Source organism: Pogoniulus pusillus, chromosome 15, assembly GCF_015220805.1.
Source record: "Pogoniulus pusillus isolate bPogPus1 chromosome 15, bPogPus1.pri, whole genome shotgun sequence".
In the NCBI taxonomy this organism is placed as follows: domain Eukaryota; kingdom Metazoa; phylum Chordata; class Aves; order Piciformes; family Lybiidae; genus Pogoniulus; species Pogoniulus pusillus.
This window is the reverse complement of record NC_087278.1, coordinates 11,663,302-11,687,677: the sequence shown is the minus strand read 5'-3', so window position 1 is coordinate 11,687,677 and position 24,376 is coordinate 11,663,302. Positions and strand designations below refer to the sequence as shown.

General features: G+C 43.2%; 1 protein-coding gene across 8 annotated transcripts in view; it reads right to left on the bottom strand.

The window, feature by feature from the left end:
- Positions 1–24,376, bottom strand: part of SYN3 (synapsin III) — a 276,823-nt gene that overhangs the window by 35,676 nt on the left and 216,771 nt on the right. For all 8 annotated transcript variants that reach the window (XM_064155376.1, XM_064155375.1, XM_064155369.1 and 5 more), the window contains one exon: positions 2,513–2,575. In XM_064155376.1, the coding sequence (XP_064011446.1) occupies positions 2,513–2,575 (63 nt within the window). The remainder of the gene's footprint in view (positions 1–2,512; positions 2,576–24,376) is intronic.

The following is a 24,376-nucleotide window of genomic DNA, read 5'->3' as shown; positions in this document are numbered from 1 at the left end:
GCACCCATTATAGGTACAAATAGATGGCTTGCTATCTTGGCCTCCTTTGTTGCAGTAAATGCTATTTTTAATACCCACATGTGTACTTTGGCTAACAGGTTGGTTATTTTATCCTTTGTTCATTCAGTCACTGCTTTTATACAAAACATGACCCCATGCAGGTGCTTTGTTAATATTTACTTTCTTACACTGATCTAAACCAAGAGCAAACCTTTCTCTTTTCATATTACGTGTATTTTACAGCTAAAGACCTGATATTTCCTGCTATCATCTCTACTTCTGAAGGCCAGTGCAAAGAAATCCTTTAGCTCTCATCACTTACTGTTTTTACATTACAATGGCTAAAGCTACCACTATGTCTTCTGGAAATTCTCATCTTCTGAATTACTTAATTGGAGGTTTGAGGGTGTTTTTTAACCCATAGGTGTTTCTTTTGTGGTATACCCACAGTTCCACCTATTGTATTTCTCCTCACATTTTCTGTGATTTCTATCAGTCCCACTTGGGCTTGAAACTTACTGTAATGAAAACAACATGATATAAATTCCTGTTACTTGTTTCTTAAACCAAATTATTTGTTCTTTATTTACACTTTACTTTTTAGTTTATTTTAGCCTATGCAGTGGGAATTCAAGAAGGCTAATTTAGCTGGTTTTGACTTTCCTTCAGGCTGCTTGTGGCTGGGTAAGGGCCCAAAGTAAAACCATAACATCAACAGCACTTCCTTCCTTTGCCTTCCTCATCTCCTGAACTGAACAGTCTTGAATCTCTGTGCCTAAATCCACATCCAGACTTTGCTAGTAGTCCCTAGTTTCATAACGGACTAAAGTAAACTTGGCCTCAGACCAATTCTTTTTTCTAAGATTCTGGCTGTCAGCCTATCTTCATCTGGAATTACTTCCTACTTACCTTCTGTGTACTGCTGCATGCAATTGTGCCTGAAGTTTGAACAAAAACTTTCTTTCCCTGTAACTTGTGAGAGCGAAAATCAACATCATTAAAGAATAAAACAGGAGGGAAATTGCGAGGTGGAAGAAGATCTCGTGTCTGGTGCAGAAGACAATAGCAAAATGCTATGTTGAGAGTTTTGTCTGGAAACGCTGCTAAGCCTGGGGTGATTTTCTTTGATTCTGCCTTTATTTCTGTAGCCACTGGGGGTCCTTTGTGCACACATAAAGCCCTCCCTGCACTACAGGTGAAACTGCAGATCAGTTAGAGACCCAGGATTGCAGGGTCTCAGAGAAATCGAAAGCTTTCTTCAGAGAGAGGTTTCTTCCTTCTGGTTTGTGCTGACTGGATTTTGCTAATGAAATCCTAGCTAGAGACACGTTCAGTGGCTCACTCTACAAGCAGCTCTAGGTTGTCTGTATGTACTTTCATTCTATGATATCTCTGTCTGTTTAACGTGTGCAGCACCACTGTTCCAACAAACATTTCCTGCTTATTTAAGTGTTTGTACTTTGATGCTGAAAGCCAACTCCACCACTAGCCTAGGGACTTGAACCCACTTCCTCTCCAGCAACTACCATTCAGTCAGGGAAACTTGCAACCAAAGGAACAACGACGTTGGGAGTTTCCATGTGCAATCCAGGAAGCCAGAATGAGATTCTGTTTCCAGAAAGCAAGCAAACAAGTTGCACCAAGTTTAAGTCTGACATACCTATATCTAATTTTCAGGCAAAGTGTGAGGCTGAGAGAAGGTCTGCCTGCTCTAGGGAAGCACTGTGACAGGGCTGTCATTTGTGTACCATCCATTTAGATTCAGAGATGATGTACTAGAATTTATTGCTTCCAAACCAGTCAAGTTTTAGACAGCAAAGAGTATTTTTTTTTTAAAGGTATATGCAAGAAAGAGTAGGCTAAAGTACAGCTGGAATATGCTGGAGATGCCTCACTGAAAGAGGAGCCCAGTCACCCCAAGAAACAGGGGCTGCTAATTCACTGAGGGAATAAAGATCCCAGAGAGCCTGGGAAAAACAAACAGGTCCTTCTGGGGAGCGAACTGTTTTTCAGGATTCCTTGGCAGGCAACCAACCACTCTGCTTTGTAAGGTCTTGTTCTTCCTTGGAAGGAGGAAAAAAATAACTGAAGGGCTCCTATTTTATTGTACAAGGTCATCATAATGTGCTCACTGCTCGTCATTGTGAGAGCTACAGGCTGTAGCTGTACATTACAGGTGCTTGAATAAACAACATTACCACTTTCAGGAGAGAAGAAAATGTATAAATGACAAGCCTAATGACTTCAGCCCAGCCAGCTTTCCCCTCACTCTTCACAGCCCCCCTTCCCACTTCCCAGACAGCCTCTAACCCAGCACCACTGTCTGTCTCCGAGTGCGTGACAGTGGAAAAAGGCCTTTTCTCTCACAGGAACAGCCAGTGCAACCCAGATAGGCTGTGGGGAGGTTTAACCCCTTTGCTGGCTGGCCACACTCTGTGTTCCAATCACTGGAATGCTGTGACACATGTATATTTCTCTTAAGTGAGCTATACGTATTTTTCCTTTTACTTACCTTCCCCATTCCAGCATGAGCATGTCCCAGCTTGACCACTACAGGGAAATTTGGAGTTGTGAGCTGAAAGACAAAAGAAGGAGCTCCTCATTAGCTATTTCTTTTCAGCCACTGTACTTTAAATAGTTCACTTTTATTTAGTATCTATTATCGCCTTTCTGAATGTTGATGAGAGGATTTAAATATACTTAAATAAAGACTGTCCATGTAGTAGGACAATAAGCACTGCAATCCATACAATTAGAAATGGAAGCCTGGCAAAATTCTTCAGATCTGATCCACTTTTGCTGCCTGATAACAGTAACCTCTAAAACCTTTTATTTTTTTTTCCCATTGCTTTTCCCTGTATGTGTGTACACTCATAGGTGTGTAAAAAAATCTACACCTACAAGGCTAAGTCAGCATTTCAGGATGCTGAAAAACATCTGAGTGGTGAGAAAGACAAGGGTTGTTTGTTTTTTTCTGCAGAGACAGCTCTAGCATTTAAAGTGAGTGTGAGCAGTTCTTCAGCAATTCCCATTTCCCTCCCACTAGCAGTGGTAGGGGCAAGGAGAGAAGGAATAGGGGCCAACACTTGGGTGCAACTGACAAAATCCATCTATTCATAAAGCCTCTTCCTCTCTTCTCTAACTTCAGAGGCAGGAATAGGGAACAAAAGAAAATGAAGAAGGGCTGGAATCAGCAATAAAAAGAGGGAAAAATGTGTCGTGTCTTCTCCTTGGCTTGCTTGGTGTTTGCCTCAGGCAAGGTCCTGCCATCCAAACCATGTAAGTGTATCTTCACATGTTGGATTTTATTGGAAGAAGCTCAAGTATCATCTCTGCCTTCTGTTGCTCAGTTTGGTGCTCATGCAGGGATTCACTTGGAGTGATTGGCTGAGAGCTGACTAGCTGGACTGACAGCAAGTACACGTGCCAGGAGTAACCAAGATATACATACTGCACCTCCCCTACAGCTGGACCATTTCTACACCTCTGCTTGATATCCCTGGGATCTTCATCTTGTCCTTCTTATCACCTAAATGCTATCCTTTTTGTACATAACCTGTTCTTTTTTATTTATATTTAATTTTCTTTAAGGAGAATCCTTTTAAAAGACATATTTGTCTTTATCTAAATGCCTGAAGTGATGATCTCTATTCATTAAGCAGTTAACTTGGAGATCTGGCAACGGGAGGCAGTTAGTTGCTGACAGACAAATGGCTCTCCTGTTTATTTATGGCTGAGAATAGATAAACAAATTGTTCTTGTGCTAATTACCAATTGTCTGTAGATAAAGATAGAATAGTGCTGCAGACTCCATCTGTGGCGGCTCACTCCAAATACCCAAATTAGTAATGAACACTGATATGTTTTGCTATTCAGCTGCTTGGGGCAGGGGAACAGTGAGTGCACCGTGCTCTCAAACAACCAGTGCCACTTGCAAGGACCTTCAGGCAAGAAGCTGTATGTGGTGGCTTGAGGGATCTTGGGTCTCCCTTAACAAAACCCTAGGGATGGACACCCATCCCAGGGGCATGAACCTGCTCGTCCCTGGATGTTGTAATATTGTAACTCTATTTTATCTTCCAGTATCACGGCTTAAAAGGCAGTGTCCAACTGATCCCCTTCCCTTCTCCTCCCTGCCTTTCCCTTCAGTTCTTCTCTGGCTCATCTTCAGCCTACTATCTATCAGTACCCCCAGGTCCCTTTCCTCCTGGCTGCTTTCCAGCCACTCTGTCCCCAGCCTGTAGCACTGCTTGGGGTTGTTGTGGACAAAGTGCAGAACCCTGCACTTGGCCTTGAAAGGCCTGGAACACAAACCCTATGAGGAGAGGCTGAGTGAGCTGGGGGTGTTTAGCCTGGAGAAGAGGAGGCTCAGGAGTGACCTCATTGCTGTCTACAACCACCTGAAGGGAGGTTGTAGCCAGGTGGGGGGTGGCCTCTTCTGCCAGGCAAGCAGCAACAGAACAAGGGGACACAGTCTCAAGTTGTGCCAGGGTAGGTATAGGCTGGATGTTAGGAGGAAGTTCTTGCCAGAGAGAGTGATTGGCATTGGAATGGGCTGCCCAGGGAGGTGGTGGAGGCACCGTCCCTGGGGGTGTTCAAGCAAAGCCTGGATGAGGCACTTAGTGCCATGGTCTGGTTGACTGGCTAGGGCTGGGTGCTAGGTTGGACTGGCTGATCTTGGAGGTCTCTTCCAAGCTGGTTGATTCTATGATTCTCTCTGGGAGCAGTGCACTGTCCTTACCTCATGGTTAGTGTGGGAGAAGGCTCCTAAGCTGGCAGGGAATTATTGAGCTGAGTCTTGTGGCCCACTGAGGCCTTGTAGGTCCCAGCTGGGCAGGGCAGTTTCGGCCTACCCCCAGGCTGACTGAGAGTGGAAGGGGTGGAGGGTTCTAGAAGGCCAATTTGGGCTTAATGGATGTTGTACTTATTTTACCTGATTGCCATTTGTTTATATGCTCTTGTAACTAGAATTTCTCTTTAAACTTCCAGTCAGTGTGCAGTATCCTCATTCTTACTCCTGGAAAGGAGCGGGAATCATTTCTGTCCTCCAGTCCCAGGTAGCTCCTGGCCTCTGACCAGGTCTTGTAATGACAGGACAAGTAGTAATGAGATTAAACTGGCAGAGAGGAGATTTAAACTAGATGTTAGGAAAGGGTTCTTTATAGTGAGGGTGGTGAGACACTGGCACAGGTTGCCCAGGAAGGTTGTGGCTGCTCCCTCCCTGAAGGTTTTCAAGGCCAGGTTAGATGAGGCCTTAAGTGACCTGTTCTAGTGGGAGGTGTCCCTGCCTATGGCAGGGAGTTGGAACTAGATGATCTTTGAGGTCACTTCCAACCTAAACCATTCTATTCTATGACTGGGATGCTGCAGAATCCTCTTTGCACCACAGGAGGGCACAGAGCTGCAGTACCTCACAGTCCTGGCACAGGAGGGGACCAGCGCCCACTGTTTCAGAGGAACAGGCAAGAGACTCTGATAGGGGACCCTCCTGAAGCCTCATAGCCAAGCATATGCTGAGGCACACAAGTTTGTGCTCTATTTCCCCTTCACCTCTCTAGCTGGTGGTAAGAGCCTGGGACTTAATTTGCTTCTGGCATAAATGAATCAAATGGAGGACTGCACCTGAGGCTTACTGGAGATGGCTATACAGATGGGATGTATCAGGCCTTTAAAGCTGGAAAGTGAAAGGTAACCTAGCAGTAAGGGCACTCAGCTGCTTAGGCTCTGGGAGACCTGTCTCACTTCCCAGTTCTGTCATCCATGCCCCATGCACACCGTTTGAGCCAAAGCGCTTGCAAGCTCTGGCTGCTGTTCCCTGTTTGTGAGCGGAGGCAGCAGCTGTTCCTCCTGCACAGGAAAAGCAAGCTGCACACCGTGAGCCAGCCTGCCACCCTGGCAAGGAGGCCAAAGAAGTGTGCATGATAGATAATGTTAGATCACCAGCTCAAAGCAGCCGGAGGCAGGAAGTGATGTCTCTGCTGCCCTGTTTGTGTACCCTACCCATGGGTTTTGCTGAGGGAGCCTGGCTTGAGCGTGGGGCCCAGAAGTGGGAAGCATCTGTTTTCCTGTGTACATGCAAAGAAAGTTTGGGATTCAATAAACAACCCCAGTTTGCTGCTAGCCTGGAAGAAATAACCGGCAGTGACAATTCTCTACACAAACCTCTCCCTTTCTCTTTGATTCTTGGAAACATGAGCTCAGCTTTCTTGGTAGGGCATGGCCTGATCCCACCAAGGGTAACCAGCTGGTACCAGAGCATGCTGGAGTCACAAGTCACTTGACCTGGCCATGTTAGGTGGGGCTTGGTGTGAAACATAGGTTTATCACAGTATCACAGTATTATCAGGGTTGGAAGAGACCTCACAGATCATCAAGTCCAACCCTTTACCACAGAGCTCAAGGCTAGACCATGGCACCAAGTGCCACGTCCAATCCTGCCTTGAACAGCCCCAGGGACGGCGACTCCACCACCTCCCCGGGCAGCCCATTCCAGTGTCCAATGACTCTCTCAGTGAAGAACTTTCTCCTCACCTCCAGCCTAAATCTCCCCTGGCACAGCTTGAGGCTGTGTCCTCTCATTCTGGCTCTGGCCACCTGAGAGAAGAGAGCAACCTCCTCCTGGCCACAACTACCCCTCAGGTAGTTGTAGACAGCAAGAAGGTCACCCCTGAGCCTCCTCTTCTCCAGGCTAAACAATCCCAGCTCCCTCAGCCTTGCTGGGAAAGCTGTAGCTCCAGGAAAACTCTGGCTCATGGTTTGCCAGGTGCCTGCTTTTGCTACATCAGATTTCTGTGTAAGTGAATTTGCTGTGTGAGAGAGAGCAACAGATACACTAAAGTGCATTTTATAATAGGTTTATCCAGTGACAATGGAGCTTCTTTAGTCTGTGCTGAAGTTAAATGGAGTTGAAAGCTCTCAACAGTTCACAGGACTAAAGAAAGTAGAGTCCATAACTGGAGGTAGGAAGCCCTTGCTGAGTGATGGAAGTAGGCTGAACTCCACTGGAGTCTGTGGGGATACTCGGAACATTCACCAGTCTTGTTGTGGCTTGAGTCCCATTTCTGCGGCTAATAAGGTGGCCAGCCAGCATCCTTGGCAAGTACCCATTTGGACATGGAAGCTGAAGAAGGGGAGAATGTTTTATACACAGGACGATGAGACAATCCACACACAGACATGGTAAGATGTTCTGGGGGTGGCCACAGCAGCCACAAGGGCAAAGCCCTGAGTATTTACACATGCTTAGTCATAGGTTTCCTGGAAAATAAGATGCCTATAATCAAATGATAGCACCAGATTTTAATAAGAAAAGCATGTTTTTACCAAAATCATGCAATGAAATATGTCCCTGTTTTTCTGTGTGTCTAAGTTGTAAGGACTCTTTTGTTCTTGGGAAATGAGGAAAACCACTTTGATGCTTTTAAAATGTGCATGAAGTGTAGACAGGATGGGTATAGAGATGATCTCTGTATGGTTTGGGATATGACCATAGCACTGCAACTAGCTCAGAGATGAGACACAGGCTGTTAATTCACACGCATAACTCAACCCTTTGAATTAACATCCTATAAATGTGATCCCAGAGACTGTTACACAAAAGCCTGGAGACAGCAGGGTTTTCATATGCATCTAGAACTTGGTGTATGAAGATGTCCATTTAGAGTCAAGCATGAGTTTGAATCCTGAATAAGAACTCATACAAGCTGAGTGGAGGGAGAGCCATGATTTTATTTCCAACTTGCAGCACTGGTGGCCCAAAGTATATAGTTTTAGCCCTTGATTTTAAGGCCTCCTCCCTGTGTGTAGGGTCATTGCAAAGATCACTTTTCATTAATGCGTGTTTTGGCACTGGTGTGTACAAGTGAGTGCTGGTATGCATACATTAGCCTTTATTTGAAAACATGTGGTTGTAAACTCTGACACTTTCCCCTTCACGCTCTATCCCTCCTTTCCAACAAAGAAAGAGGTTTGCAGTACTTCTTGTAGATATATGAAAGGCTTTTGTATCTATTACTTGTGGAGCAGTAGAAAAGAGAAAATTGATCTGATGGGAGGAATCTTAGATTAAAACTGAGTCCCTGGAGGTAGATGCTGACCTTAGGTTTATGATTTTGTGTACTGTTCTGTAGTCCATAAACAAAGCAAAATGTCTCTTTTGATTTCCTTCAGCCATGTGCAGTTTTGTGCATTAATTCACGTCATCCATCTCATCTCATATGATGTACTTTCAGTTTCCAGTATTATTCTTTCATCTGCAAAGACTTTCCAGTCAATGCTAAAATGAATAGTACAGGTTGCAATGACATCATGGATAATATTAGCAAGGACCTGAGGAGATGGGAACATTAAAACTCTGGTCTCTTGGCACCAGAATTGTACCCTTGCCTCTAGTGTTTTCAATAAGGCCAGAAGCCCGCATAGCACAAGGTACCATAATCTTTGCTTCACTCTTACCCCAGATAGAATACTGTGAATTTTCCAAGATTTTATACTCTAAAATTGACTTTTCTGTTTATTTAGCTGCATTGGCATATATGATGATAGAATCTGTTGTAGGTGAGTACCTAATGGATTAAGAGAATGTTGTTCATGCACTTGAAGGTAAATGCTGAAAATTATGTGTGTCAATTAAGTTGGATGAGCAGTGAACATATAATTTCCTGTAAAAGGAGACAAGCTGATTCAAACCTACAGGAAACTAATGATGTCATGGCATGATGTCATTGTGTTTATGGAACTATCTAATTGAAGATCTGAGCTGAAAATCAGCATTGGTTGCATGCCAACTCTGCTGGACATGGCAAAGCCAGGACCATATAGTGAAATATGGAGGTGAAGCAGTAGTACTCCTTATTATTCACTTTCTCATGAGTTGATGTAGTCATCAACTGCATGCAGCATGGCTCACTCAGTGGCTTGTGCCGTGGCCCCACAGAGCGTTGTGGTGGCGCATGACTGTGACAGACAAGTTCTTCCATGCTGCTTCTTTCCAGATTAGAAATAGTATAAGAAATAGAAGTAATGATGAACAATAATAGTTGCTAGCATTAACATCTGTGCTATATTAAAGACATGTGATATGGATTCCTTTAAAACAAACACATATGTATCCATTACAGTATTGTATTTATAGCACAAAGAAGAAAATAATAATTAGCTGGGGGAAGAAGATTTATGGTTCCAATATAGTTGAAGTAGGTCCTGAGGAGAAGTAGGTATCCTCAAGGGTCTCTGAAGTAAGGATAAGATATGGGTTATGATGAGAAAAGTAATGGGATATTTGTGGCAGGCAGAGTTGAATAACAGCTGAATCAAGACAACTTTGCACAATGCAGGACTTGAAGCAGTATGGTGATTGTTAGATGGGATGGCAGCTGGAATACAACAGTGCTCCTTCTAGCAAAAGAAGAGACAGCATATAATTTTAGGATGTGTTAAATTTTACAGTGCTCTGCTGAGCTGGGGTGATGAAAGCAGTGCTGTGGATGAGGTGGATGATTTAGTCCACAGCAGTTTCAGTAATAGGCAAGGGAGGCTTATAAAATCAAATGGGAATGAAATAACACACTTGAAGCAAAGCACTGTGGCCAGAGTTTTGGCAAGCAAGTTTTGGAGGTGGCATAAAGAACTGGCAAGAATGGGAATGCTTAATACAAGATTTTGTGGGAGAGAAAAAATGCAATCATATGAAAGGGACCTCACTCCTGCAGGCATGAATTTCTGTGAGATCAATGGAAGGACCAGGAATGACAGCAAAGAGTTAGATTTAAGAAGCTTTAGAGAGAGATATTTTTCATTTAATTTAGCACTGGAGATGAGACCTCCAGCTTCAAATAGGAAGGAACACAAAGAGTAACTAGATAGAGATATTGCATAGATCTTTTTGTGCCACTAACTGAAGTCAGCAGTGTCTTCAGTGTGAGGATCTCTCAAGGTTGTAAGAAATTATCTTCTGATTTTGTCATTACTTTAAAAAAACACAACACAAAACCCAAGCCGAACCAAACCCCAAAAAACAAAGCAAAAATACAACAAAAAAACCCAACCCAAAACCTCAGAAAACACAACAGCAAAATGACTTAGTCTCCACATCCTAGAGCAAACAAACCACAAACCAACATTACAGAGCTCCTAACACTTGCTGTGGTTAGAATAGGTCATGAAAATGAGTAGAAAAGGTTAAGAATGAAATGCAACCTTTTCCATTAATTCCAGCTCTAGTGTTACTTAACTTCTTTATAAGCAACAGGATGCTTTTGGGTTCCCAGTAGTCCCCTACAGCCTTTGGAAGATAGGAGTGTAAACATTTGATATTATTCCAATTCCTTTGGAGCTTCAAGTGTGAGAATTATACCAACATATTCAGATAAGCAGATGCTCAGCTCAGTAGTATGTGTGTATAGGCACCTGTGTGAGCTTATATTCACACATATATCTAGCAGTCAATAAATCTGCATTACCACATCTGAAAACATGGGCAGGTCTTTTAAGGGTTGTTATGAGCACATAGACAATTTTAATTTCTTAATGTGTGGTGTTCATTTAGCAAGTATTTTGCAGCACTGTCTTTAGGGAAGCCTCTTGTTTTCCTTTATTTGCTGGGAGAGTGACTGCAACTCCTTATGTTGCAAAACTCTTTAAATATTTTTTTTTGTGTGGGATGCAGTGAAAGAGAAGAAGAAACTTATAAGACTCCTCTTCCTCCTGAGCTGAATTCTTGAATGAAGTGGTATGCCTGGATTGCAAAGCTTGGGAGAACCAGACGTGATTCCAAGGTCTCAGTCATGATTTCACAGCCTTCTACAGTGCATTTGAGAGTGGTGCAGTTATGTCAGAGCAAAATGAGAAGGTGTCCTAGTCTTGTTACTATATTCATCTAGAAATACACTACCTGACACAGAAACGGCTCCAATGTTTTATTGTAAGCCTCATGCTGTTGTAACTGTGCCAGTGACCCTGTGCAACCTTGGCTGACATTGCCATGTCAGATGCCTGCAGGAAGAGGACTACAATCACTAAGCCATGGATGCTGCCTAGTACAAGGAACAGGATACCATGGTCCACTGGAATATTTGAAATACCCTCTGGGCTTCTGAAAGCTGCTGGGCAATGGGTCACTGCCTCCTTCCTTGCTATTCTTCAGCACTCAGAACTATAGAAATAGCTGAGAGAAGCAGGAAGTCACAGCTGCACTTTTTGGAAAGATCCCTATTTTATTATAGCTTTTTAAAAGCACAGCTAGTGATCTTGATGAATGCTCCAGAGCATAAGGTACTTAGAACACAAAGAAGAATGAGGAACATGAGAACTGATACCCTGCAGCTGGCATCTCAAGGTATGTCTACACTAATGAATACAACAATGACATAGGAAGGACAATGGCCCTGAGTTGCCTATACTGTTAAATTGTTAGACTGATCTCTGGCACATTCTGACTCTAACCTTCCTCTCACACAATTCTCAAGCACAACATGGAAACCAGCATAAGTCTGCAGTCATACACCATAGGATACTCTGGAGGCTAGGAGTTTGATAGCATAACTGAGGTTGGATCATGTGCTACCTTTGCATGCCTTCACATTGGTGTCTTAATCATAGAATCATAGAATCAACCAGGTTAGAAGACACCTCCAAGATCATCCAGTCCAACCTATAATGCAGTTGTAGAGACAAATGCTCTATCACATGTAGCTACATGTCTTACCATTCCCATGTGACATTTTCCACTGATTCCCTTTTTCAAACTGAATTCATAGTGGGTGCATTTTTTGCCTACAGCCACAGGTAATTACACTACATTTCTTTTGTCCAGTGGCCTGGAAAGTCATGCACTACCTCACATGAGAAATATTTATGCTATGGGCCTACTTTGTCCTATTTTACAGATCTTATTTTCAGGATTTTGAGCCCTTAGGCTCATACAAGAATTCAAACATTTCACTAATGTGGCCAGGCAATGAGATACCCATCCTCTACTTTTTGTGCTCTGAGACATAATGTGGGGAGTGTCTCCAAAGCCTTATGAACCTACTTTTCCCATGGGCTGCACATGGACTTGAACACTGGCAACAGCTCTGCTGAACCCTAAGGTTGTTTTGACATCTTTTGTAGGCATCTACAGCAGGTGCGGCCAAGTATGAGCCTTTTTCTTCCTATGCCCTCATACTTGTGCTTCACAGCTTCAAATTTCTTTCTCCAGATAGATAAAAAATGCTTTTGTGTTTATCCAGGCTGATTTTTGATTCACGTCAGAGACACTGAAGACATGAAAGGCAGGCATTGTATCCTATGATTGAATTATCTCTGTGTCCCTTGAGATTTCTTATGAACAAAGTACACATAATTGGTAGGAGTCAAAAACTATAAGAAGAGCTCCATCTCAATATGTCTCCGAATTCAGCAGTTTCATGGGAAAGAGAATGATGCTTTGAAGTGCAAACTTCATATTTCAAAACTAAAAGTGCCATGCTTCAGTGATTCTGTGAATGAGCACTAATTCTCTTTCTTTCCTTTCTTTCTTTTTTTCTTAAATTTAAAGTGGATATGAAATACTTTCAAATTGTAATCCAGATGGTTTTTTGTTTCTGACATGAATTTTACTTCTCCATGTTCCATTCTTAGAGATTTTGTCTTTGAGTTAGGGTTCCAACCCTGATGATACTGTGATACTGTGATACTGTGAAATCCAAAACTGTGACACTGCTCAAACTGAGAAACCCATTTCCTATCTAGGTTTTAAGTGCATGTGCCTCAAATGGCACCACATGGGCAGTTGTCTCCCTCTTGAGGCTTATTCCATGAGATTATACACAGTCCAGTGCCATCTGTTTCCTAAAGCTATTAGGGATCCCAACAAAGTGGAAGAAACAAATTCTGCGGGTGCCCTGTGCAAATATCCTATGTTCAAACCTTGTCTGTGACCTCAGTGCTGAGCGACAGCCTGGCCTGCCATTAGGACTAAAAACCAGCAGGGAAGTTGAGCAGGCTCCCTGCAGGACATTTTCAGTTATTTTCAGCTGGGATTAGCTTCTGTTTACGTCTTTTCCAGAAAAGGGGTCCTGAAGTGAATGCATTCAGAGGAAGACAGAGGAAATCACTGTGTGGATCAGCTGTTTTCATCTTGCAACCACCATCTCAGTCAGTGGCATTTTTCCTTTGCTGAGCCCACACTGATGGCTGCAGCAGCCAGTAGTGGCAAGCAGCAGGAAGCAGAGAAATTCCTTTTGGAGTAATACATAAACCTTCTTCTTCAGCTTGGTCATGCCTTGAGTGGCAAAGGATGCTGTGGTCTCTGAGACCTGCTCCTGTTTTGCCTAGAGAGAAAAGGTTTCCTCTTTACTGAAAAAGAGGTGGAGACCTGATCTGATTTAATCTGTGAGGCAGTATCTTCACTTTTCTGGGACAAGGGAGATGAATGTGAGCGAGCTGGTCCCCGCCCAGTACAGAAAGGCTTTTGTTTATTTCCCAGGCACATTACTGAGGCCGTCATGAGATTCAGGTAGGATTTTGGAATGCGGGTAGAAACCTGCATGGATGTAAGTGGGAATGAGCCTGAAAGAAGGACATTGGGCTCACCAGGGAAACTCACACCTGTCACTCTAGCTGGAGGCACAGAGTGAGGCAAGAGGAATAGAAACATCACTCATCTCCACTGCCTGTTGTCACTGAATGTGCTGTCCTTCCATCGTGACATGAGCATTGTGCTTGCCTGAAGGCAAAGTCTGAAACTGGTTTGGAAAGATAAGTGCTTGTTTACTTGTTGCAATCCTACCTTTTAAATTCTCATCTGACTTCATGGCATTAAATTACTTTGCCAAACTGATTGCTGCAGTCTTTCAGAGTGGTCCTGGCTTTATTTCTCATAGAGGAAGCAACAGCATCTCAGAAATGCAGCAGATGAACTTCTCTGCTGAGCTTCTGTGCCGTACAAATGGTTGATGTCAAAATATACAGACCAAACTTCAGGGGACTGGGAATTCCTTTTAAACAACAACAGAAAATTCTCTGCACTGACAAACAACAAAAAATATTTGCTCAAAGAAAGTAAACCATCCCTTAATCTGTTTAGGACTACCCAAACCCTCTAAGATAAACTTCATCTCAAGTGAGAGAAGCCAACTGCGCTTTGAACTTTTTTTTCCCCTTAAATTCTGAAATCAAAGAGAAATTTTACATACATTTATCCCTGTGGGCTTCTCACTTGATGGGTTTTCACCCACTAGTTGTGGATGAGACAACAGCGAAAATGTTCAAAACTTCCTGTGCAGAGATGGCTTAGCTAATTCCATCCTCAGAAAGGAGCAAGTGTCTAAGTTGTGTGCTTGGGTATTTTGGACTTTGGCAGCAAGTATCTCTGACATTGGACTTTGAGGATGGAGCACTATTTCATATGCACTTTGTAGACAGCCCTAACTAGCTAAATTAGTTTGTCTGCATCATAAATGTGAAGCAGTACACACTGAATTTGTCTCTAATTGTGGCATTGCTGTGGTGGTGGGTTGCAGACTTCTTTTTTTTTTTAACTTTCTCATTAGTACTTAGCTTTAGGCATTTGTGAGAAACCACAGCCTCCAAAATCTCCCACTCTTGTCCTCTTAATTTTGACTCACGAGATTTTAATGGATGAACAGAAAGGAAAGAGAGCCTTTGGTTCTCATACCATTCAGCAAACCTCCGGCTGGCACTGGCATTGTTTGGGAACCCTTGTGAGGATGAAAGCAAACTCTCTACAGATGTGGCCTCTTCTGAGCCTGCTCTTTGAGGCCTGTTGATTCTCAGAACAAAAAACACGTGAAGAGGGTGATGGGCAGGGGATTTCCATGGAGCTCTCTAAGGGAAGCTATTTTAAAATGATCCTGCACCACACAGGGCTAGCGATAGTTCTCGGTGGGAGGGGTTCCCAGGAGCACGAACGCTGCTGTGACCCTTTGTACTCAGCAGGACTGAAGCTGGCACACCCGCTCCACACAGAGATGCTGCTTGGAGATCCTCATGTAGGCTCACCAGTTTGGAGCTGGGAAATGTAGAGTTAGATGAATGTGGCAAAAAAGTGCTTATGCAGAGACCTTGATTTGTTCTGTTCCTAGACCTTTCTAGGGAGAGAGAGAGAAGAGTTATCATACATGGATCTGCTGCTGCTTACTTTTGAACATTGGTCTCCACCTGTGAGAAGTTAATGGGGTGAAGCCATCTGGTTGAGTATCTCTGTGCCTACCATGAAGACATGCTTGTGGAGGACTTATGACAGATCCTGCCCTTACTCCCTAAACCCTCACACAGGGAGTTTATGAGGCATGATATGTGAACCCTGCCCCATGAAAGGATTAACCAGCTTTCAGAATCTGGGTGTGGTAAATGAGGTCCCTCCTGAAACTAATCCCACTATGAGTACGACCACTGATTAAATCGAGGCTTTGGATGGTAAAACAGTAACCTGGGCAGGAAATTTGATTACATCCATGCAGCTGTCTGACTTCATGTGGCTAAATGCTGTCCGGAATTCATCACTATGGCAGCATGGCATCGCACACATAAAGGCTGAAGCCCTGGCTGCACTGAAGGCCATGGGAGTTACTTCATTCACCTCAGTGAGGCTATGGTTTCTTTTGCAATGTCTGGTAAAGAATGTTTATCTCAAATTCCTCCTCCACCCTGAGGTATTTTCACTGTTTTATTACTTGATGATGCAATTTGCAAGCAATCTTGTGAGGATGGGCTTTTGTGCACAAAGTTGAGGCTGACTCACAGTAGGAAAGCAGCTGAGAGGCTGCAGTTGGTCACCCAGCTTATGACACAAAGTCCCGTGGAGATGCAGATCGAAGCCACCTTGAAGCATCCCTGTGACAGGGAGAAGCAGGCTGTTCTGGGAACTTGGAGCAGTGCTGGGGAAGCTCAGAAAGAGGGGAAGCAGCTGACCCCTTCCCTCTTACAAGGGAAGGTTATCTTTTCCCACATATCTGCCAGGTCTAAGACAAGACCGTTAAGGAAAACCTGGGATTTTTCCTCTCTAAGGTGGCACATCTCTGAGCGACAACAGCACTGGCCTGAAACCATGGGCCTTGTTTGCCCCAAAGTTTCTGGGTTGGCAAGGGAATACTAGGAAACACAAATCATTTCTATACGTGACTTCTTTCTTTTATGTCGTAAGCTAATTGCTTCCTTGTACCACAATGTCTTCCAGCTGTTAGTCTTTATCTGTTTCTGTGTTTCTTCTGCCACTCTGGTGCATCAGTAATTCAGAAATGATTCCCACATTTCCTCTGCTACTTCAAAAGGAACAAGAAAACAAAAATACTCATAGGCAAAATCTGCTTGCTCCTAACTGTATTCTCCATGTGAGAGACTTCAAGATCAAATTCCCTAAAATATTACCTATCAAATGAGTCACTTTGCATTTGGTGATGCAGAGCAGAGCTTCTTCCTTGGTGACACTGCACATATAAAGGCCCAGACAGAACCAGGGCAAGCTAAGCTATGCAGTCTGTGACAATCTCAGTTTTAATCACTAATGTGGTAAGACTACTTGTCCAATCTTAAAAAGACTGCCCTCATTTGGGATTGAGAGAGAATGAGGACATTTTATTTTGTTTATAAAATTTTAAGTGATCCTTCTGTATCTCCACTGATAGATGACAATGATTGTATTGAATTCACTCAGATTGACTGGGCTGTTTAGAGAGGTGTTTAGGTGGTTCACAATACTAAATGAGTAGCCAGAGGTCAGATTTTCAGAGTTGCAAGCAATCCACACAAGAGGTGAATTAAACAGCTCCTTCTTCTCAAGCACAGCCTCAAAACACTTCCTAGCTCCCAGGAGCAAGTTTACAATTATCATGCTTTCAAGATATAGAGTAGTACATCAGTTTTACTTATTTTTAACTGCAAATAGGTTATGAAGTTAAAGCAAAGAGGCAAGAGGAGTTGCCCAAAGAAGTGGGTGAATTTGGCAATGAGGTTCAAAGCTGACCTTTGCAAGAGCTGTATTAATCACTGGCTAAGATAACATCTGACTTAAAACTTCAACAGGAGACAGGCAGCTGAGTTTATGGAAAGAATGAGAGAGAATATTTCAGTGAAATGGGAGGGAGAAATGAAAATGGAAACGACTGTATGGGATAGGTGTGAATTGCAAGTGAGCTGGCTAAATGGAGTGACACAGAGGCTATTTGCTTTAATTCAGTGTAAGTGCTACAGGAGGTAGGTGCCCATGGACACCCTGATCCTCAGTTCCTGCTGCCCTCCTTCACATACAGCTTGCTAATGGGAAACAGAGATGTGAAGCATTAAATACCCAGGTGCAAACTGAACCAGCTCTGAACTTCAGTGACCTCTCTTTCAGGCTCATTAGTTTGATCTGTCTTGGTAGTGTCAGCTGGTGGCCACAATTTTTCTCCCAAGGAGTAGCCAGCAGGAGAGGTCTATTGCATGATCACGTTCATGAGCAGAGTTGCTTCATGCAGCTTACAATGCTGCTGGGAAAACATATACAGCAATGAGCAGGACAGATTTAAACAGTCCACTACATTTTTATAATGCTAAGGTTTATGCTGAGTCCAGATGCCATTAAGAAAGCTTAGTGTTACTGATATTCTCACTGGTTTCTCTCTGGACATGATCAGACAAGGTCGTGGGTACTTTGGCCCTTTGGGTCATGCTTGCAGCATGAACCTTGCTGCCAGTATGTGGCATTTGTGTTAGCAGCAGTACCAGACTGGGACTTTATACCTCTTATGTGAATGATTGGCACCCTGAGCTCATGTTAAATACATCTCAGTTACATTTGAAAAAGATGGTATCACATAATGTCAAAGGAAGAAAGGAACTTTGGGCTGGTAGAAGTGTGCCTACATTGGGACTTTGTGCAAGTAGAAAAATTGTAGGCCTTTGAACTATTCTGTGGAATGGAGAAAGTCTCACAGATACCATGGTTTTTTTCATAATGGGGGGATTATACTGACTGTAGATCACACTGGAAAGCATTCTGTGTGTCGTCGGGTGATAAGGTAACAGCATAATCCCATCACACAGCAGCTCCTGCTCACCCTCTTTACTGCAGATGTGGCCTGAGTTGCTAGAGAAGTAATGGAGAAATAATGTCTTTGAGAAAACAATTCAGTTAAAACAAGCACTAACTGAAAAGAGAGGGCACCTCCTTTGGTAACTGCTACTCCAGTGCTGCCAGCATAGGGCTGAGATCTTCAACGTGCTGGGCATTGTACAAAACTATAAGGCCAACACCCAGACAAAACACAACTGGTGAAGAAACAGGAAAGCAGATACATGCAGCGTAGTGAGAAGACAGTCAGCACAAATGAGTATACATCAAGTTATGATAGAAAACCTCCACTGGTCTCTATTAGTTACTAAGCTAATCAGGGGTAGATCCTGATAGCCTGTTGTAGCCTCTTCTGAGACTGACTGTTTGATAAATGAAGATATGAGGAACTGGTCACTGGTCACTGCCAAGCAGGTCCTTCAGCCATTCACACGACACTGAGTTTTGCCAGGCCAAGTACGCTCAAGCCAGAGTTTCTGTTTTGCCTAACCCACAGGCCTAGATCTGATCTGCAGTAAAACTCTCAAAGAGATTTCACACACTCCTTACCTTAAATGAAGTTTGAGGATGCAGTAAATGGGCTGCCCAGGGAGGTGGTGAAGGCACCGTCCCTGGAGGTCTTCAAGAAAAGGCTGGATGAGGCACTTAGTGCCATGGTCTAGTTGATTGGCTAGGGCTGGGGGATAGGTTGGACTGGATGATCTTGGAGGTCTCTTCCAACCTGGTTGATTCTATGATTCTATGATTCTAGCTAAGCTTTTTCTGAATATGAGTTCTTGACTTCCAGAATGAAAGCCCAGAGTTTGGACACCTGACATCACCATATTTTCACTGAAGAAAACTCAGTTTTGGGCATGATCAAAGAGTTTTAACTTACTGCCTGTCTGCATGTGGTGGAAAGAATATTTGTTTGCAAAGCCATGCATTAGGAAGGACTTGCAGAAGTGATTTTTTGCTTAGAGATAATATTGCCTATTATCAACATATACAATTATAAATTAAACTCAGAGTATGTTATGCTGAATGCTGTGCGAAATACACCATACTTCAAGCATTTACAGCCAAAAGACACAAGATGAGGAAGAATGATCTTCATTTTGGGAATGAAGAACTGAAACACTGGGAGATTAAATGACTTGTCATGAATCAAACAGGCAATCTCTGGAAGAGCCAAGAATAAAATCCAGATCCCAGTGAAACAACCTAACCAGGAACATCTTCCCATTGAACAGTTCAATTAACATAAATTAAGCAGTAGGTTGACTCAACATGTTTTAAATTTTACATTTGTACTTCAGAGAACACAAGAACTATATTTTATAATCTAAAAATAAACAAACACATATGCCTGTCAGAGAAAGAACAGGCACACACACAAAATAGTTAATCCTGTTATTATATGTAGTGTGAAGTGCTTTGTTAGGACTAAAATAGTGACGTGAAGTTAAAGAAGGCAGCAAAGAACTCTCTCCCTCTGTGCTAGTTTATTAGAATTAAAAATAACTCTCCTTTTAGATCTGTGCTGTCTGAGTGCCAGGGCTCTGTGTAAATAGGAGAGCCAAACGACTGGTTCTTTAAGCACAGATTATGTCAAATCAACCACATCCTTAGCGCAGTGAAGTTCAGCAGGCAAGAGCCAGAGCTGAGAATTTGCTATCACCTAATAAGTGTATTTGAAATGGTCCAAACATGGAAGAGTGTGGATAGCACCTGAGCCCTCCCATGCACTGAAATGGAAGATGAGAGTGAAAGAGATACAATAGCAAATCCCAGTCAAGGGGAAGATGTCCTTTAAGCTCAACAACAAATCTGTCTAGTCTTTGAAGTTGGCTACACCAGGCTTCATTCTCAGACAGCATGGTGAGAATTCCTCCTTAAAATTAAGCCCCTGGAAATTTCTCCCCCCAGGAATAGGCATGTACTGAGTGTAGGAAAGCTACAGATGAGTGACAATAGGATTTAAAGACTAAGAGAGAGAGAAGAACTGATTTAGACCTCATGGGAACATTCACAGAGCCCATTCTACATGCAAAACACTTGCATTGAGTTAAGCTAAATCAATATAAGCCAGCTGGAAGCTGATCAATGGGGATGATGCTTACAGCAAACAAGAGGTTATTTTGCAGAGGCTGCATACTAGCTGAGGGCCACGTAGCCCTGGTCAGCACAGATTCACAGGGAAGGTTAAAAGGCAACAGCTCTTGTGGTAACCACTCTTGCAATGCATTATGCAAGCACAGATTGTCTGTACATTACATCCCTCCCAAACCACAGGAACATCACCACCTCTGACAACAGACTACTAGGCTGGAGGCAACTACCCCTGCAGATAAGAGTGTACCAGTTGGAGCTCAGTACTACACCAGAAGTTGTATGTACAACCAAGTCAGTATATAGCACAGGATGAACAACTGCAAGTCTCCTTTGTCAGTGCATGTTTTGTATGTGTATCAGCCTTTGCTATCTTGGGACCTCTTGTGCAACTCTTTTCCCACAGTTAAAATGAAACTAGAAAATCTAGCAGATGTGTCTTTCATCTGCAGACCTGAAAAGGCACAGCACTCTCCTCCGTTAGAATCACAGAATCAACCAGGTTGGAAGAGACCTCCAAGATCATCCAGGCCAACCTATCACCCAGCCCTATCCAGTCAACTAGGCCATGGCACTAAGTGCCTCATCCAGGCTTTTCTTGAACACCACCAGGGATGGTGACTCCACCACCTCCCTGGGCAGCCCATTCTAATGGCAAATCACTCTCTCTGTGAAGAACTTCCTCCTAATATCCAGCCTATACCTCCCCTGGCTATGACACAAACTCTGCTTTGATTTTTGCTGAGGCAATTTTATGCACCTTTTTTTGTCTGTGAGGAATCTCAGGAGAATGTCAGTGATATTTAAAGCAAGCAGAATTATGTCAAAGATTGTACTTTGAGACAGAAACTCATCAAACTGGAATCTGGTGGCTGCATCCTTCCAGCCACTGCATCCTTTCCAGGAGAAACTCCTCCTGTTGCTCTCTTCTTTTCTTCCGTGCTCAAAGCTTGAAGACCTTTATAAAGTCTAGACAGATCCCGTTCCTGTGCCTAGGTTCATGTTACTAGCTGCTGCAGGGCTGAGAATGATAGGCTGAGTAAAGCAGGCCTTTATCACATTCCTTTAATGAGATACCCTTCATGTAACTAGATATCTGTGATTCTCACTTTTACATTCACACCATCAAACTTTGCAATCAGTGGAGAGAAATTTGAAGTTTCCTGAATTGTCCAAACTATTTGAGACATGTACTGCTGTTCCCCAGTAAAGCCTGTATTTCTCCCCACTGATGAGCTGGTGATCAGGTCAAATACACACACCTGCATAATACACAGGGCACTGCCTGCCTTTGATTAGATGAATTCTAGCTTTTGAATGAGATTGATTTTGTGCAACACCCTGGTGCCCATAGGTAAAGCAGGCTAAGAAAATGCTTCACTAGGAGTGAATCACAGAATCATAGAATCAACCAGGTTGGAAGAGACCTCCAAGATCATCCAGTCCAACCTATCTATCACCCAGCCCTGTCCAGTCAACTAGACAATGACACAAAGTGCCTCATCTGTCCTTTTCTTGAACACCTCCAGGGATGGTGCCCTTCTCTGGTCACATTCCAGTATCTCAACATCTCTCTTGAACTGAGGAGCCCAGAACTGGACACAATACTCAAGGTGTGGCCTGACCAGTGCTGAGTAGTGGGGAAGAATAACCTCCCTTGTCCTACTTCCACACAAAAATGAAACATGTGAAATATATGCCATAAACCAATAAAAAATTAGGAAAGATTACAGGCAAAAATATATCAGATTTTGTGGTTGTCAGGAGGTTGAACATCCAAGCTCCTCACTTGTGAGGAACTGAATCTCTGGGAAGAAAGCAAACGTAGCTGGAACCTGAAAAAAGCAGTCAAAATCTGCTAGAGGAGTCAGAGTTATTTCTTGGAAATGCCATTAAAATTTCTCAGCCAGAGGAAATTGCCGAATTCAGACTAAAACCCATATAAGACAGAGTTACCATGCTGCAGAGGATGTAGACTTTAACGTGACAGGAGACTGGCAGCAGAGTGGTACATTGAGCATGGAGCTGCCATCCTCACAAAGCAGCACGCAGATCTCCAAACACCACAAGCCAGGACAGCAGCTGGCATTTGGAGAAACCTTCAAGGACCATGGTAATTTCTGTCACTTTCCATGACCATCTCCAGCATGGACAAAGAGGGCAATAGCACCGTGTCCTCAGATGACTCTCCGTGGGACTGGTGAGTAGTGCTGCAGGGGATTAAAGCACTATCATGCTGAAAGCCAATGAAATGCCTGTGCCTTGAATGCAGTTGTTGGTGCAAGCTGAAGTATTGCCAGGAATGCTCATGTTAGCTCAGAAGGCAAAACCATAGGCAATCAACCATAAACAGGTGAAGATCAGGACTTAATGTGGTGAGCTAATTTCTGTTAGAGTTGTGATTAACTCTTGGGCAATTAGCAAACTGGAAGAAGTACAGTTTATAATCACACCAAGGGAAAAAAATCATCCATGAATAAAAACATGCCACTCCCTTCATCTCATTAAAGACATAACTCCCTACAGAGGCAGAAGATCAAAACAACTGAAAGAGAGTTTGAGGATATCTTCCAAGGGAAAGGGAACCTGTTAAGGCTTGTTACACATACTGAAAGTGCTGGCCAGTCAAGTCAAAACTCCCATGGCATGGGAACAGTTGGTCAGCTGATACAGTCTGGCAGAAATTCCTTTATGCTGGAGAAATGAGGCATTTATTTCCAAGGCAGCCTTACTAGACAGACATAAGGTGATTATATCAGTCTTTGCTAGATCTAGTTTCCTGGCATAGCTAATGGCTAAAACAGCACCACAGTTTTGTGAATCTGAGCACAGTATGAGATGATTTATTACTAGTGCAAATTTATACTGAGTACAACACTTTGGTAGAAGGCAATATCAAAATAAGAGACCACCCACTGGGAAAAAAGTAAGGAGGTTAACTATGACTTACATTTAGCATGGTTAAATAAAAGGATTGTTCAGAAGATGAGTGGTTAGTCAGCTGCAAAGATTTCCTTCAGCAAAAACCTGAAGATGTACAAATGCTTACAGTGTTAGGAACTGATATCACCAAAGTCTGGTGCATCTACAAAGAAACAGATGAGGTAAACCAAATTGAGGTCCTGGAACCACCAACTCCTACGCAAAAGAAAAGTAGATGATCTATTTGGAAAAAAAAACCCCAAACTAAACCTCACCACCAATGAAAACCATTGTAAGCAGTGGTGAGATTTGAAATGGTAGCCTTGAATTCATGAAGTTCTCATAACAAAGGGACATTTGGGTTCTACAAGCATAGGTGACTTCTGCAGTTTTTGGAAGTGATGGAGAGATGAAGATCTCAAGGTCAGTTATTTTGCCTATGGAGGCCTCAAGGTGGGGGATGATCAGATCTGGGCAAGGCAGCTGCATTTTGGCACAATAAGAACAAACTCAGAAGTGAAAAGGCCAGGTTGGATGAGGTCTTGAGTGACCTGCTCTAGTGGGAGGTGTCCCTGGCTATGGCTGGGAGTTTGAACTAGATGATCTTTGAGGTCCCTTCCAACCTAAACCATTCTGTGATTCTAATTCTATGGTTCTATGATCATCAGTAACTACACTGGTGTTTTTGCACTGATGGGGATTTTGGGAAGGTCCACAAACTTGACAGGGTGCCTCAGAAGCAGACAATATTAGTTACTTTGCTGCATGCATGTAACTGGCATTCTAGATAATTATTTTTTTCTGGCAAAGATGCATATGGAGAGTTGTACTTTGAAGATGCTTTCCAAAAGCAAGTGACAGCAGCAGCTGCCTTGATCACAGGCACATGTTAGGCATCAATGGACAGGGGAAGATCCAGACCCCAGAGAAGTGTGCTTACTTGAAACAAAACTTCAAATGACTTCTGAACAACAGGCACAGCTCATTCAGGAATACTGTTTACTGCTGCTTAGTGAGAGAGAACTGCCTCAGCTGGCATTCAGGATAAGCATCTCTTGAAGTCAAAATAATTTTGCAATTACTTAGCAACCGATTGTACTTTCATCACAATGCTGATTTGCCAAAAGATCACATATCAGGCTGGTAGAACTTGGGAAAAATAGCCCAAGAAGTACTTGAAATGCAAGGTTCCTGCAATTTACAAGGGCGACAAAGCTGGTGAAGAGCCTGGAACACAAACCCTATGAGGAGAGGCTGAGGCAGCTGGGGTTGTTTAGCCTGGAGAAGAGGAGGCTCAGGGCAGAGCTC